General features: G+C 37.2%; 1 protein-coding gene across 5 annotated transcripts in view; it reads right to left on the bottom strand.

Annotated features, from left to right (window-relative positions):
* fgf14 (fibroblast growth factor 14) overlaps window positions 1–15,463 on the bottom strand; it is a 74,182-nt gene that overhangs the window by 40,669 nt on the left and 18,050 nt on the right. Inside the window, exon 1 of one of the 5 annotated variants that reach the window (XM_078795009.1) lies at window positions 12,098–12,503. The exons of the other annotated variants lie outside the window; for them this stretch is intronic. Within the exon in view, the coding sequence (XP_078651135.1) occupies window positions 12,098–12,167 (70 nt within the window). The 5' untranslated portion in view covers window positions 12,168–12,503. Of the gene's footprint in view, window positions 1–12,097; window positions 12,504–15,463 lie in introns of those variants that run through there. 5 annotated transcript variants of the gene reach the window in all.

Genomic DNA, 15,463 nt, shown 5'->3' with positions numbered 1-15,463 from the left:
GGCACAAAGAAACTTTTACTTCGTTTTTATTGTTCACTCTTGTAATCACAAAAAAAACTGTGTTCATCTGAGGTTTTATTTATTGTAGAATCCCATGACAGACCACTTCTAATGATTTCACAGGCCATAAATGGCTAGTACGCTACAATCTCTGTAGTATAACCACAGTCAGTGGCACTGTATGATGAGAGAAGTTAGGAGAATTCCACAGCAAATGGGTGGAAACGGCTTTTTTGAAATAGGGCCCACAAATCCTGGCGGCACACCTGATATCACAGAAATAAAATGTTTTTAATTACTAAATATATTGATGTATTAATGGTTGCGTTTAAAAGTTGAAATGGTGTTACTGATCAACAGCAATAGATTACACGACTAAGGGTGGTAGTAGTTCCTTTGGCAACCCTAATTTATCTTCATGGGATGAGAAAAGCCCAAAGAGAAAACTAAATACATATACTGTTCCCTTGCTACATCTTTTTAAATGCATCTTTTTAAGTGCTTTGTTTTTAACAGCTAATTAAGGTGCATTGTGCTCTACCTCCTTGTGTTGTACATATTAGAGTGATCTATCGGTGCTCTTTTGTGTTATTGTGTTTACGACTGCTACAACCCTCACATGTTGTATACTCATATGAGAGTTGAAGACATGACCCATTGCTGCTGGATTAAAGAATACACGTGCCGGCTAAATGTAGCGCCACAACAGTCCTGATTGGCTAATGGAGAACCTGCGTTCTGATTGACCATTGTCAAAAAATCTTTGTGCACCACTGTCTTGTTTCCTGTTATAACTATGATCGCTAAAACACCGTTATGAAATACTGTAAATTAATCTTCAGATCATTGAGGACTACAAGGACGAGTAAAATACTAAAACAAGAGCAATATGTTTTAACAAGGATACAAAAATGCTGCAGCCAAACGGTGCCAGGATGAGTTGAGTCACTTCATAATTTCTTGTGTGGAAGAGATTGATCATTAAAATTCAAGCAAAATTTGAATTTTAACATGAGTATAGTGTATAAATTGTATTGTGAGGGATGTTGCAGCCTTAAAACGTATAATAACTGCACACAAATAACGGCTACTTTAAAGATTTCACTTATTGTAGGAACCTATTGGGAACCTATTCCCAACGATAAATGAAAGAACACTGTAATACGTACATATAGTACTGACAAATACACAAATTGAGGATATTTATGATCATCCTCATATTTTTTTATTGAGTAACACAATGTTAGTGTTCTCACAATAACTTAGTTTCAAATAAAACAAACCATTAATCACATTGTTATAATTGTAACAGTGGATGTTCCAGTGAACTCCATGCCAAAGACATTTAAGGCGGTATGATATCCACATTAAATTTTCACATTTTGGATACAATTTTTAGTAAGGGTATACTCCCTTTTGTTGTCAGTGGTTTAGAGTTTAATAATTTAATGAATTTTAATTTAATTTTTTTTAGAAGAGACTTATCCAAGGTGTACACCGACTACTTTAAATTGTTATCAAAGTGTTGTTTCATAAGTGTCCCATAAAAATATATAATGAAATATTTTCAGAATAATTTACTTTTGTGGAACACGTATGGTGAACTTGAAGTGAGGTAACGAACACAACAAGAATATAAATACAACTCTTATTTTTCCTCCCAATATTCATGACCTGAACTGGACAGCATTACTATCGCACAGGTGTGCCTGAGGTTGGCCACAATAAAAGGTCACTCCAAAACATGCAGTTTTGCTATATTTTTTGGGTTAAATAAGGACAAGTAAAAACAAAGCCTTTAGTACAGTGCATTGCTATTTGTGTCAAATCCCCTTAAATTATCCAAGCTCAGTTTAATTGTTTAAATAAGCGTCGTCATTTCCGCTACGCCTGCGTGCTTCCAACAAGCAACAAAAGTGCTTTATTCTCTGTTCTAAAAAAAGGAAGGTGGAGTTAAGATCATTATATATTGAACACAAGATAAGAGCTGCTCTATTATATTCCACTGTAGCTCGGCCAAAATGTACACGCACTTGTACCAAGTTTACACAGCATTACAGTGCTTGCTTTATATTTGATGTGCATTTCAAAACATTGGGAGTTTAAAGTGCTTGTGTGGACGACGGGCCACGTGTTCAACACGGGGGTACATTTGGTTTTTAAGAGCAGAAAGAACACGACAGGATAATGGTAATAACTGTGCATGCTAAAGTACGTCACCTTGGAATAATTCAATTCTTCTTATTTGAGGGGGAACTGAGTTTAAACTTGACTCAACCTATTTCATGGATAAGGAAATCCCTGAAGAGTGAGACGTATTGGTCAGTGTTTCTTTACTATAAATCCTGACATAGTGTGGGCCAAAATGAGGTTTCTAAAAAAATGGAATTGTCCAATTTAAGTCAAAATAAATCAAAACAATACTTCTTGCTTTAGAGTAGCTAGAGTTGACTATATGGATTCCATTAATGATAAATAAGGTACATTTCAGGGCAAAAATTGTAATAAATAAATAAAATAAATAGGAAAAACTGTCACCCTTCTATAAAGTTTCACCACATTTAGATAAGTAGTCCGGCACAAACATATGGCAATATGTATTGCAATTCAAATCCATTTCCTTTATTATTTAATCATTTAATATAATCTTAATGATGACTTAATTATTAATTGTTCAATTGTAAATATTAATTATATTTCAAAAATTATTATATATATTGTCATTTATTTTGATTAATTATATTAATTCATTCATTTTCTACCGCTTTTTCGTCAGGCGAGAGGTGGGGTACACCCTGGACTGGTCGCCAGCCAATCACAGGGCACATATAGACAAACAACCATTCACACTCACATTCATACCTATGGACAATTTGGAGTCGCCAATTAACCTAGCATGTTTTTGGAATGTGGGAGGAAACCGGAGTGATTAATTATATAATATTAGTAAATAAATACAGATTTTAAAATAACATTTAGTGCACTCCATTTTTCCTCCACTTCCTCAAGACGCTATTAATCCTTAATTCCAAACAATCGACAGATGACTATTATTATGACAATTTATTATATTCATCTCTACCGGTGATAAAAGTAATATACAGCTGCTGTGACAGCAGTATTGCTCATAGAGAAAACTAGCAGCAATATAAATGGAAGGTGCAGTGGGGGGAGAGCAATATTGTGAGGACAAGAAAAATGATTCCATCATAGTCATCATTATTTTTAGAGAGAAAGGAGAGCAGGTGGGACTTCCTTGTTGTTGAGTTATCATGTACAGGTCACCAGGTTGGAGATAGATAAGCACAAACACACAAAGCCGTGCTTGCCTGTCTTATGTAGCTCAGGCCAAGTGTTGAGAAATGAGGCCAGATGCTGCTAGTCTTATAAACATGTTTCCATTGCATCAATAAGTAACACCTCTCTCTCTTTCTCAACCATGAAAATCCCATTATGAATATTTCACTTTATTGTTTTTTCCACATTGCACACAAATACTTCATGTTTTTTTTACAGTCTTCACACAAAATGTGTGTGTTTGGGGAACTTTACATATACACAGTACAAGTCAAAAGTTTGGACACACGTTCTGCTTTGATAGCAAGAGAAAGTGTCTTCAAACTTTTAGCTGCTCCTATATATACCAAAGAAGGATTGAATTCAGTCAACAAATGTTTCCACTACAAATATACTTGTAACATCGCACAAAACTCAGATTCTGTTGAGCAGGTTTAGCTTTTTTTGGCGACACTTATCCAGAAAATAATTTCCATTAAAATTACATCAGTAAAAATTAAGGGCACACAATATGATTTATTATACCGTCATACTGATAAATCCTGAAACATTAAAAAAACATCCATACCCATAATGTGCTGTAAGTGGGTTACCATGAGCAAATCATGTGCTTCTTTTCTATGTTGTAGATTGTGTGGGCCGAATAATCTGTAAACATTCCACGATGAGGGGAAAAAAACCCATTACATTTCAACACATCAAACCTTATCAGCCACCTGAAACGCCACCATTGCTACAAAGCCCAGGGCCTGGGGTTTTGGTCCTATTGCTGTAGACAAGTGCAAAAACATTTGCCAGAGACAGCACAAGTGCTACAGCAATCTAATAAACCCTTTGGATCTAAGGTTTGTACTTCTTTTTTTAAATGTTTTGTTAATAGTAGTGATGTCATGATATTTGATGAGGACAAATCTTCAGGTACAGTTTGTTAAATCCAACTTCGTTTGAGTCATTCTTACACAGAAACTTTCTAGATCTTCCTGATTATGCACCTATTTCTGCAGTGCTTCCTGCTTCTGACCCAAACTGTCTGTTTAGTTTACTCCACCCAAAGCCCTCCTCTAGGTACGCCCGCTCTGCTGCGATTGGTCACACTACCTAGCTCTTCCGAGGACTTCCGTTTATGTAGAGCCACGCTTACTGAGTGCGGGCAATAGTACATCAGTAGAACTCGATGTTATAAAAAAAACGAGTGGACAGAACCATCCTAAGCTTCTTTCAGGGTTCACTTCCAAATGCGCAAACCTCATTATCTGAAACTTTGGCATCTTTTAACGCAAGAATACAACATTCTAACTACATTTATAGGTCAGAAAAGTGGGAAAAAAACATAATAGTTCCCCTTTAATTAGAATTTGAAAAACTGTTTTCAGGTAGACTGGAAAATATCTGAGTGTTCTGAACTTCTGCTTCCATGCCAGTTTTGTATTAGGCGAAAAGATGCTGCAAAAAAGGTCTGCAGGAATGTGGCTCCTGCAGAGAACAAAAAGTCAAAAGCCAAATTCTAACATTTAGCACATTACGTTTTCATGTAAGAGACAATTAACCGCCAGACAATTCAAAAGTCAAATTAGCAGAGAAAAGCATCCAGAACAGTTGGAAAAAAAATCCACCTTAATAAAAGTCGTTATTTTGTTCCTTATGTATACTTCAACAAAAATGACTTCTCAATAGTGTCACATCATTTATCATTTATCATGTATTCAGTCGTCTTGCATCACACTATATATCATCCTGTTGTACATTGGCCCTGGACATATTGTCTCCTATGTGATGGACTGAGCCATAAAGAAGGACCTTCTTGACATAACGTGAGGCAGAGCCTTCCAAACCCACACACCATTCATCAGGGATAGCTTTTAGTGTGTTACCGCTACAGACTTGACATAAAGACGATGCTTCACTGCAACGTCATGTTATTTGCATAATGTTTCATCTGGCTGCAGCTTTTTTTTCTGCTTATGTTGTGCTTCTTTTGCCACCATGCCATTAACCCTCACCCATCACACCACTTCAACTTCCCAAATAGTGCTGCTCTATTTATACATCAGTGCCGCTAATATGATGAGCTGCAAACATACAATAAGCAGAAGGTGTGAGGTGGCACTTTTTTGAAAGGCTCAGCAACAAAATACTGGCACTGTGTTGTAACTTAAAGGACAATGGTGCTTTGCTGGCTGTCCTTGTCGCTAAATATTGTCTTTTGGCATTGGCGCCAAACTACAGTAACACATCAGAGTGCTAATCGAATAAAGAGCAGTGCAAATCAGTAAATCAGATGACTGTATCAAGCCTTTTTGAATAGTTTTTTTGGGGTGTCTAAATTAACATCAATTTTGAGGGCAACGGCGGACAAGTGGTTAGCGCACAGACCTCACAGCTAGGACACCAGGGTTCAATTTCACCCTCGGCCATCTCTGTGTGGAGTTTGCATGTCCTCCCCGTGCATGCGTGGGTTTTCTCCGGGTACTCCGGTTTCCTCCCACATTCCAAAAACATGCTAGGTTAATTGGTGACTCCAAATTGTCCCTAGGTATGAATGTGAGTGTGAATGGTTGTTTGTTTATATGTGTCCTGTGATTGGCTGGCGACCAGTCCAGGGTGTACCCCGCCTCTCGCCCAAAGACAGCTGGGATAGGCTCCAGCATTCCACGCGACCCTCGTGAGGAAAGGCAGTAGAAAATGAATGAATGAATGGATTGCAATGATCATTGACATGAAGTCCATAGAGTAAAAGTAAAACTTGTAAAAGTTATAAAATACATAAAACAATCATTAAGAATTCAATTAAATGAATTCCCATATAATTACATAAATTAAAAATTTTATTAATTTGGTTTTAATAAAATGCAATTAAATCATTTAAAATAAATTAAATATGCCATTAAATAAATAAAAATACAGTAATTGGAAAGACGACAACCTAGACACATGACAACAAAGTTAGTTTGACTAGGTCATCAGCCTTTGACTACAGTAACTACAATATGTTAGCATTACATGTAACATGAAAAAGAATTTCAGTGTATAAGCGGAACCCACTAAAGTGTGTCCATGCCATGAAATGGCACACACAAGTAGGTGAGGACCAGGCATCTCTTTGACAGCTGCCAATCATGAGCAATGAAAAACCTCACCCCAAGCCTGTCAATCCATTGGAAATTGCAGGACATCATTACTCAACATAACCGTCTGACACACGGTGTTATCTTGCAAAAATATTAAATCCATCACACGGCAACACTAAAAAAGTATATATCAGAAATGTACAAACATGTACCAGTACAAGTTAAAAATTATGTTTTTCCATAATTTCTTAAGTATAGAAGTAGCATCAAAAATGGATGGATAGCTCAGCAATGCTGCCTCTGTCCAACAGAGTGAGTTGCTCAGATGCAATGCATTATGGGAAAACTAGCATTTTATACTCATATTGATGCATGTTTGTATATCTGTCAGGTATACGTTGTGAGTTGCTTTGTGATGACTTTTGAAGTGTTCTTTGTAAAAAGACACCATGAGTCAGACTGTTATGCTGTTATACTGTTACAAAATAATTAGTGCACTGATAGCTTGTGATTAGCTCTTGCTAAAAAAAGAGCCTCCTCACTGATTTGTGAGCGGTAAAGTATTTAAACAATTAACAGATTAGAATTTAGCCATAAATTTCAAAATATAAGAAAAAAGTAGTAGCTTATACACTGGAATTTATGGTACATCAGTTGAATTATTTGGTTTGATCGGGGTGGGCAAACTACAGCTCAGGGGCCACATCCGGCCCGCCAAGTGTTTGAATACGGCCCGCCTGTTCCTTCCAAAGTACGTATTTCATTTAAACTTAACATACAACCCTGCATCATGGCTTGAGCCAACCTTTTGATGGTTTCGTTATTTGATGTGGTCTGCTGTTTACAAAGTGCTCCTAAAAAAGGGACACAGGCACATATAGCAGATTGCATGACAATCTTTTACAGATGCAATTTTTCTACGTGGACTGTTACGTGTAAAATATATAGTCTGGCCATCCGTCAAAAAGTTTGCCCACCCCTGGATTCGACCTTTACAGATCATTCCTCAAGTAACCTTAGACCTAAAAAATCTTATAGTGGCTGCTCTCATCATTTTGGGCCTACTCACAAGGACATTGTTGCAACCACAGACCAAACAATAGGAGTCGTGAAAACAACATAAACACCCCAAAGTGTCACCAGGCATTGTTTACTAACGTTTACTTCCTTACTACTACTCACTTACTATATAAAAAAAAGCAAAAAATGAGTCCAAAGCTAAAACCTTTCCTATCCAAAAGAGTGACAACTGTCAGGAAAAAAGACATGAAATTGAGACTCGCTCATTCAAAAAGGTTAAAGATGAAGACAAAGGTGTATGTGGAAAATCAATCAAAAAAAAATGGGAAAACACACACGACCTTTCATATAAAACATGCAGTAGTGCCACAGCAGGAACATCCCCCATTCCAAAGAGTGACACCTATCATAGTTAGTCCTGACAAAACAAGATTAAGACAATTTAGTTGCTTCTTGAGCATCACAAATGCAAAGATGTTTTCTGGATGTTGTCTTTAAGCCTCGGAGGACCTTTGGACCCCACGTTTAGTCCTGCTCAGTCTTAGAAAGATAAGCTTTTACTGTCAGTTCATTTTGCAGAAGCGACACAGCCGTGGAAAAAGGAAAAGTAAACCGATAAGACCGCATGAGAAAAGGTACAGAAATATCACCAGGTGAGGAGCAAGGCGGTGTAATATTGTACAGATTGCAACAAGGATTATAATAGTCGCAGAGGAACAGGAACAGCAAATAAAGTTATTGTAGTGTAAATAGTACATATATAGTAGTACCCTTTGGTTCAAGGCTGACATGGAATACTTTGTGCACTGCTACAGATAGTATCTCTATCAAAAGATATGGTACTTGTGCTTTGCTATAATGCCGTTTTAACAGTCATCCAATCCCAATTGCTTCAATTTGTCATCCTTACAAACTTAGCAGCTACCAATATGATATGTTTTATATTTCACTTAGAATTGATTTTTGCTCATGTTACTTTTTGGAAACAAATAAGGTTCCATGTACCATAAAATGCCTCACATTTAAATTTATTGTTGCATTTTTTACATTTAAATATTCCTTATATACAATAATGTATTATTATTATTATCATGTTTTCATACCAAATGTGGTTCAATACGCTATGAAAGCCCTACCTATCCTACAAAATATTTTATTAATGTATATTGTCATTTATTTTAATTGGGAGGAATCATGTGGTTGTAATGCCTCATACTGATGCATGCACATAGCTACTTGAGGAACCAAATATGGTTCCGAAAAATCTAATATTTTATTTGATTTAATTTCCTTCCCCGCCTTCCTTTCCTTACATCAGGAACCAATCACTCAAAATAATTTACCATTTTATTTTGTTTCATTTCAGTTTATTTTGAATTATGAAGATTCGTACCAGGGAGAAATAAAGGCATTTTACTAAACACCCTCTTGAGGAACCTAATATAGTTTCACATCTAAAGTGCATAAATCTATATTAAATGGCCAAAAATGCATAAAAAAATATTTAATGCAGTTTAATTGCAATTTATTTAATCACGTATGTCAACAGACATTTCCAAGACATCCGTTCACATCCTGTGATTTGAAGTACCTTGAGAGCCATTCCAATGCTACGATTACAAGCGGTTGCAGACGACTAGAGCACTGTTATTATTTGCTTCGAGGGCAGGTGACCTCTGCGACGGAAACTTTGTCTCTTTGCCTCATTGATTGATAGCAGAGACCGCCTCTCGCACTCTCTCTCCCCCTCTCACTCTCCTTGTCACTGATCCTCAGAGATAGAAGGACGTCACCTTTGCTGTCCCACTAGCACACCCCTTTTTTTACCCCCACTGGCTTTGGTTACTAAATTGAACTTGTCCCTAATGTACACAGAGTGATAGATACCATTACATAGTGCAGGTGTACCTAATGAAGTGTCCGACGAGTGCATGTTTGCATGCTGAGTGATTGACATTCCTTTCCATGAGGGATGACGTTTTTCTAAGTGCTCATGGACTTGGCGGAGGGATTCGATTTCGCTAAGTGGCCTTTTTATTTTGCTGCTGCTATATCGCCTCCTCCTCAAATCAGTCAGCAGATAGATCAACAACAACCGTATGCTTTATGTTACACTTAGTTAGAGGAAAAACAAGAGAAGATGATGTATAAATTTAGCAAGAAAAGTGATTAAAGCCATGAGAGGCTGTTATGTAATCACTGTCCTTGCAGAAAAAGTCTCATTGTTCTCCGCAGCCTGCTTTACACTGATCACATAGAGTGGCTAGCAAGATGATGAGATCCAATACAATACTGACTTTACAAATAAATGCATATAACAATATGTTTACACTGGAACCACCCATAATGGAGTGGAGTACAAATCGACGATATTAGTGCAATATTTGTGGGGCATTTTTGATTAGCAAAAACTGACCAAATAACTATATACTAATACATTGTGACATAAAATGGATTCAAAAATTTACTTTTTTGTTAACTTTACAAGGTAAGGCATTTTTGTGTCAATTACTAAGTGAATGAAAAAAAATACTGAACCAAACCCAGCCAGACTTTCCAGGGAAGTGCAACACAGGCTAAGGAAAAACCTGCACATTTAAAAAAAAATATTTGTTAACATTACAAGTTGCACTACTTCTGCGACATTATGGTGAAAATAAAACATTGCACATCACTTTATAATTCATATATATTTTTCTGTGTAATCTCCGTTTTTGGAGATAATCCAGAGACCTTGTGTCGCACTGCAGTAATGGTACGACTCAGTGTTTCTTTTTTTAATTGGCCAAAAGACAAAAAAAGTTTTGAAAAACTGTACAGAAAAAAAACGGCCTATCAAAGTGGTCATCGTTATATTTGGTGCATTTTAATGATGATCGCTTTGAGGAAGTTTGCAGTGTTGCCAGAGAGCTGGCATACAAGGCAAGACTGAAGCCTAGTATCAACAAGGAGAGACCTAGTCTGATAAGCCAGACCACCGGAACCTTTTGACATCGACAACTAAGGTTAAACCAAATAGAAAGCATTGTCATTTTGTGGTTACAATTGTTGTAAAATGTTGGCATGTGGAGAGGTACTCTACACAATATGTTAAAAGAAAAAATATTCTGTTTGGCATAACCTTTAAAGAATGACAGCATGTGATGCCAATTGTATGTTTCATAAGAGCACTTTTTTTTCCAAAGGTTATTCAAAAAGACAGAGCAGTCTTAACTAGATGTGTTCAACATACACGAGGTGCATCTCCAAAATAAATATTTGCAAGATTGTACATTTGAGCATAAATTCATAATTGATACACAATTGTGGTATCAAACACCCAAACGAGGCACCGATATCCACTTAGTTTTTCCATCTGATTACCACTTTTTATGTCCGCACCAGTGGTATGTTACTTGAAAGTCTCACATGTTAAGTAAGACGTTGTGAATGTGAGACCTGAGCAAAACACGGTTTCGGATTGTATTCCCGTGTGTCTTTGTCCTGCTTTGATTTTCTTTCTCATAATCGTAGGAGGAGGCTTAGCTGTCATGGAGAAACACATTCACACACATACACACACAGAGACATGCTACAATGGCTGACCTTCAGGTTTCTGCAATGCAGTGATCACTTTTATTGACGTAACAGCGGAGGGCATTGATAATGTTCTGTTATCACATGGTTTATCTGTCACTGTGGGCTTCTTTATGTCAAACCTACCCCAAGAAGGTTTTGTTTTCATGCAAACACTACTGAAGTGGTTTGGAAGAAAATGTGGATTTGTATCCAGAAATGTTTTGATGTTATCATTACGCATTAAGCCATTTTTCAACAAATGTATTTTACTCTCAGTGAGTAATGCATGTAGGAATTTATTTTCACTTTTATTACTTGGTCGTGTGGAAGAGTCAGAAGAGCTAGCAGTAAGCAACAATTTATCAGTGTCCTCATGTCGCAAAAGCGGTTATCTGTGTAGCATTATAGAGTGTGCATAAAAGGGACATTTCCCACACAAATCAGTGGGTCTACTCGAGTTTGAAGTCACCTCTTTTCTTGAGAAACGTGGGACTGTCCAGTCTCGAATCCTGAATACAATTCGGGATCCAACACATATGTTTGTATGTTAAAAGTGGACATTTTTATCAACTCCTATAAAGTTGGGATCAGCAGTCGGCGGTACAACACAGGAAGCCCCCCTAAGCAATTGAGAGTGGGTACAATAAATTAAAACAGACAGTTTTCACTGGAAGCATAAAATCCCCAAATATACAGGAGTAGGTGCAGATTCCGTAAGATCTAGAAACCTTTCTGTGCTGGTTATAATGTGTCTATATGAGTCCACAACTCAATACAATTGGCTGAAAAATGACCATAATGGTCCCCTTTAAACTTATTTCCGACCATAGTATTGGTGGTTAAAGTTTGTATGAATTCAAGAATGTATTTTCATTTTTGTTAGAGCGATTTTAGAGCATTAGAAGTTAGGGGTATGCGTGGATGTACTATATTAAGTGTAGAATGGTCTGAGGAAATAATGATTATATTTTGCTACACAAGTGAGAATGTTTTGTTATGTACATTGTGGTATGGATGCATGAACGTAACAATTTTTCATGTCATCATTTACATTTTAAAATCAGTGGTTTTATGCATGACGGTCTGACAGTTTAGAATGCGAATGGACCTATGCAGTTAATGAAGGTTTATCAATCTCTTTTTTTGGGACTCACCGTTCTCTTCAGTCTTAAGTACCCTGCGTACTCGTCGTTCCACAATCCGAGCAAAAGAAGTCACCTCCATATTTTGCCCCTTAAAAATGATCAAGCATGTCTTTTTGTACTTCTAGTCAACAATTCAGAGCAAATATTTCTGCTTTCAAGTTTTTGTTTTTTTTTACGCTTCTGCTGATGTGACACAGCCAGCTTGGCATCACCCTTTAAGCCTGAACTGTCACACGCTTGTAAAAATGCTAGCGTCACAACGCGAGTCAACTACGTCCCACTGATAACGCCGACACCTTCTCAGCGGGTGGCAGTATGTCAAGTGCTCATGGTGTTGTTGTGGAAACCTAAAGCTTGTTTGTTCTGTATAGTGGTGACAATTCCGTAACAGTTGAGTCCAATATAGAACAATGATGTGACTATAGTGCTTCCATGCTATTAAATGAACAATTATGGATGCTCTTTACATTTTTGCAGATTTTTCACCCACTAATAGGGAAGATTGCCTGCTTTTTTTTGGTAAATATCGGTGCCCAAGTAGTTAGCACAGTCAGGAGATCGGGAAGACCTGAGTTCAATTCTCACCCGGGCATCTCTGTGTGGAGTTTGCATGGTCTCCCCATCCGTGTTTTCTCTGGGTACTCCGGTTTCCTCCCACATTCCAAAAACATGCTAGGTTAATTCACGACTCCAAATTGTCCATAGGTATGAATGTGAGTGTGAATGGTTGTTTGTCTATATGTGCCCTGTGATTGGCTGGCGACCAGTCCAGGGGGTACCCTGCCTCTTGGATGGATGGAATATAGAGTCTGTATTATACCTAACCTAAATGTTTTTGTACTGAACCTAAATTACGTCTTCTTTTTCTATAGGTATAGAGAAAAATTACCACCAAAATTTTGCCTATGTTTGCGTACATTTTCTTGTTAGCATACAATACGGTGCGTAAAATGCCGTGTTGGGAATACACTGTATCACCTGACTATCACCAGCAGTTGACTCTTACGTGTATATACTTTATACTAAACACTATTAAATTCAACAAATAACACATGGCAAAACAGGGAAGTGGTGTACATGTGTCTAGCTGCACATTGTGACTTTTGGAACCTTCAAGTGCTCAAGATACCAAGTTAATATTGTTATTTCTTGCTATATATAAAAATATCATTGTTGCATATTTCCAGTGCTCCAATATTGAAATATTTATTATTTTTTTACACTTTGTCACTTCTTCCAGGTCTAGATGAGGTGGAGAAAGACATCAAAACCAGATGGTCCTACCAGGAACTTCACCTTCACATCTCTAATATTATGCTCCTCTACTCTGAATTTCTGGTGTTGGTTATAACTGTTTTTATGTTATGCTCTCATCTGTCAGTTTCAGTAAATATATCCATATCCACATTTTTATTACTAGATATATCCTAGTAATCTTAGATGTTATTGTGAGGCTGTATGTGTATGAATCTGTTTTCCCGAACGTGTTCTGGTTGTGATGTCACAGTCAAGATGTCGTTCGTTCAGAAAAATCACCACTTCATTTCACTCCCATTTCATAATTTTTGTATATCTACGACAGCAGTATGATAAAAATGTTTTATTAAGTGCGAACTTTAATTTTGTGATCATGAGCACTTTACATTTTCATGATTTATATATATATTTATATGCATTTAAAAGTTGTTTTCTGCATGTAAAACTACAGCTAAAACTACAAAAACCATGTTGTGTTTCATTGGCTAATGTTGCCAAGGAAACAGGATAAGTGATTGGGTGCTTCCAAATTCCACAGAGTAACCAATTGACCAGCAAACAACAATCCGGCCAATTCTGCTGATTTAGATAGCCACAACTCTTTGCCATTTGACATTTTATTTTAGTAGGAACATAATGGAACTATACCTGTGCAGTGTTTGTTGTCTGCATGGGTTAGTACACTGCCGCAGGTAAAAAGGCTAAGAACACAAAATAGAGTACTGCAGTCTACCTAAGTGGCTGGTGCCCCCATTTTTTTCATATAAAAATGCCACAGGTCCAACTAGACATGAAATTTATAGAAAAATGTACCCAAAGCTGCGTGAGTCCCCTGGAAAATAAAAGCAGCAAAGCACGAGACTTGCCTGGTGGGATGAATAAAATAAAACCTTTGAAGCTGATGTCCTCCCCCCCCCCCCACACACACACTTCTCTGAAACCATACATACACACAAAAAAAATGACTATAGAGAAGTCGAGATGTGAGAGAAAGCGGCGTTAAAAGAGACCACAGCAGCACAAGACAAGCCTGCTGCACTGCAGTAAAAATCTACACAGCGGACCTCAGCCAGCACACAACCTCCTGCACTGCTCTACACACCACCATGACAACAAAGACAACAAGACGACTGTCACTGGACTAACTCAATCTAACTCACAAAGTAGAGGCTGATACGGCCCCGTAATCAAGACGCAGGAGGCAGACGATCACTGAGGTAGATATACAGAGGGACGCCTAGCAGGCTGCAGTGGGAATATGATTGAAACCAGGATAAAAAAAAGACTGGAGGGGCTAAGGCAGACTGTATATGCAAGTGAAACAAAATAAAACTCCTCTAATAGCTTAAAAATATATTTAGTGGTCATAGCGAAGGAAATGATGCCAGCACAATGATCCCATCTTGAAATCAAATTCAAGATGTTGGACACCGAAGTAGCTCAAAGGCAGCATTGTGTTGTCCCATTGGCCAAAAAAAAAAAAAAAAAGCACAAGTCTTTGTTTGTTTGTATCCTAATGTCCAACAGGAGAGCAGTGTGTCAAAGAAAAAGATAATCTATACAATAATACAATAAATCCTCGTTCATTGCAGTGAATTGGCTCATGACCAACCGTGATAAGAGAATTTCCATGAAGTAGGACTTTTTATTTACTTAAGCTCATGCTCGTGTGTGTTTTTTCGTGTGTGCTCGCGTGTTTTTATTAGAGACATTACTGACACCTGGTGACTAGTGTGGAATACTACGTCAATATCTTTGAATGTGTCTTTTGAATCATAATCACCTTTATTGTTATTGTATTGCATACACACAATGAGTATTTAATTACAATTAAGATTAAGATATGCCTTTATTCGTCCCTCAGTGGGGAAATTTGCATTGCACAGCAGCAAGAGTGCAGAATCAGTTAAGCAGTACAAAATACACAATATAGAAAAATAAACAATATAAACAACCCAAGCATTAACAAAATCAACAGTTTTTCCCAGAGTTATATACAATACAGTATGTAGATAATATGAAACGAGATGAGATATATGACCAGTCTATACACTGAGATCTAGTTAGAGAGTTAATATGAGGCATTATGGAAATACTTCACATAGAACTTAGTATATT

This window comes from Doryrhamphus excisus, linkage group LG12, assembly GCF_037039965.1.
Source record: "Doryrhamphus excisus strain RoL-2023G ecotype Guam linkage group LG12, RoL_Dexc_Guam_v1.1, whole genome shotgun sequence".
Classification (NCBI taxonomy): Eukaryota; Metazoa; Chordata; class Actinopteri; order Syngnathiformes; family Syngnathidae; genus Doryrhamphus; species Doryrhamphus excisus.
This window is presented reverse-complemented; position numbering and strand designations above follow the sequence as displayed.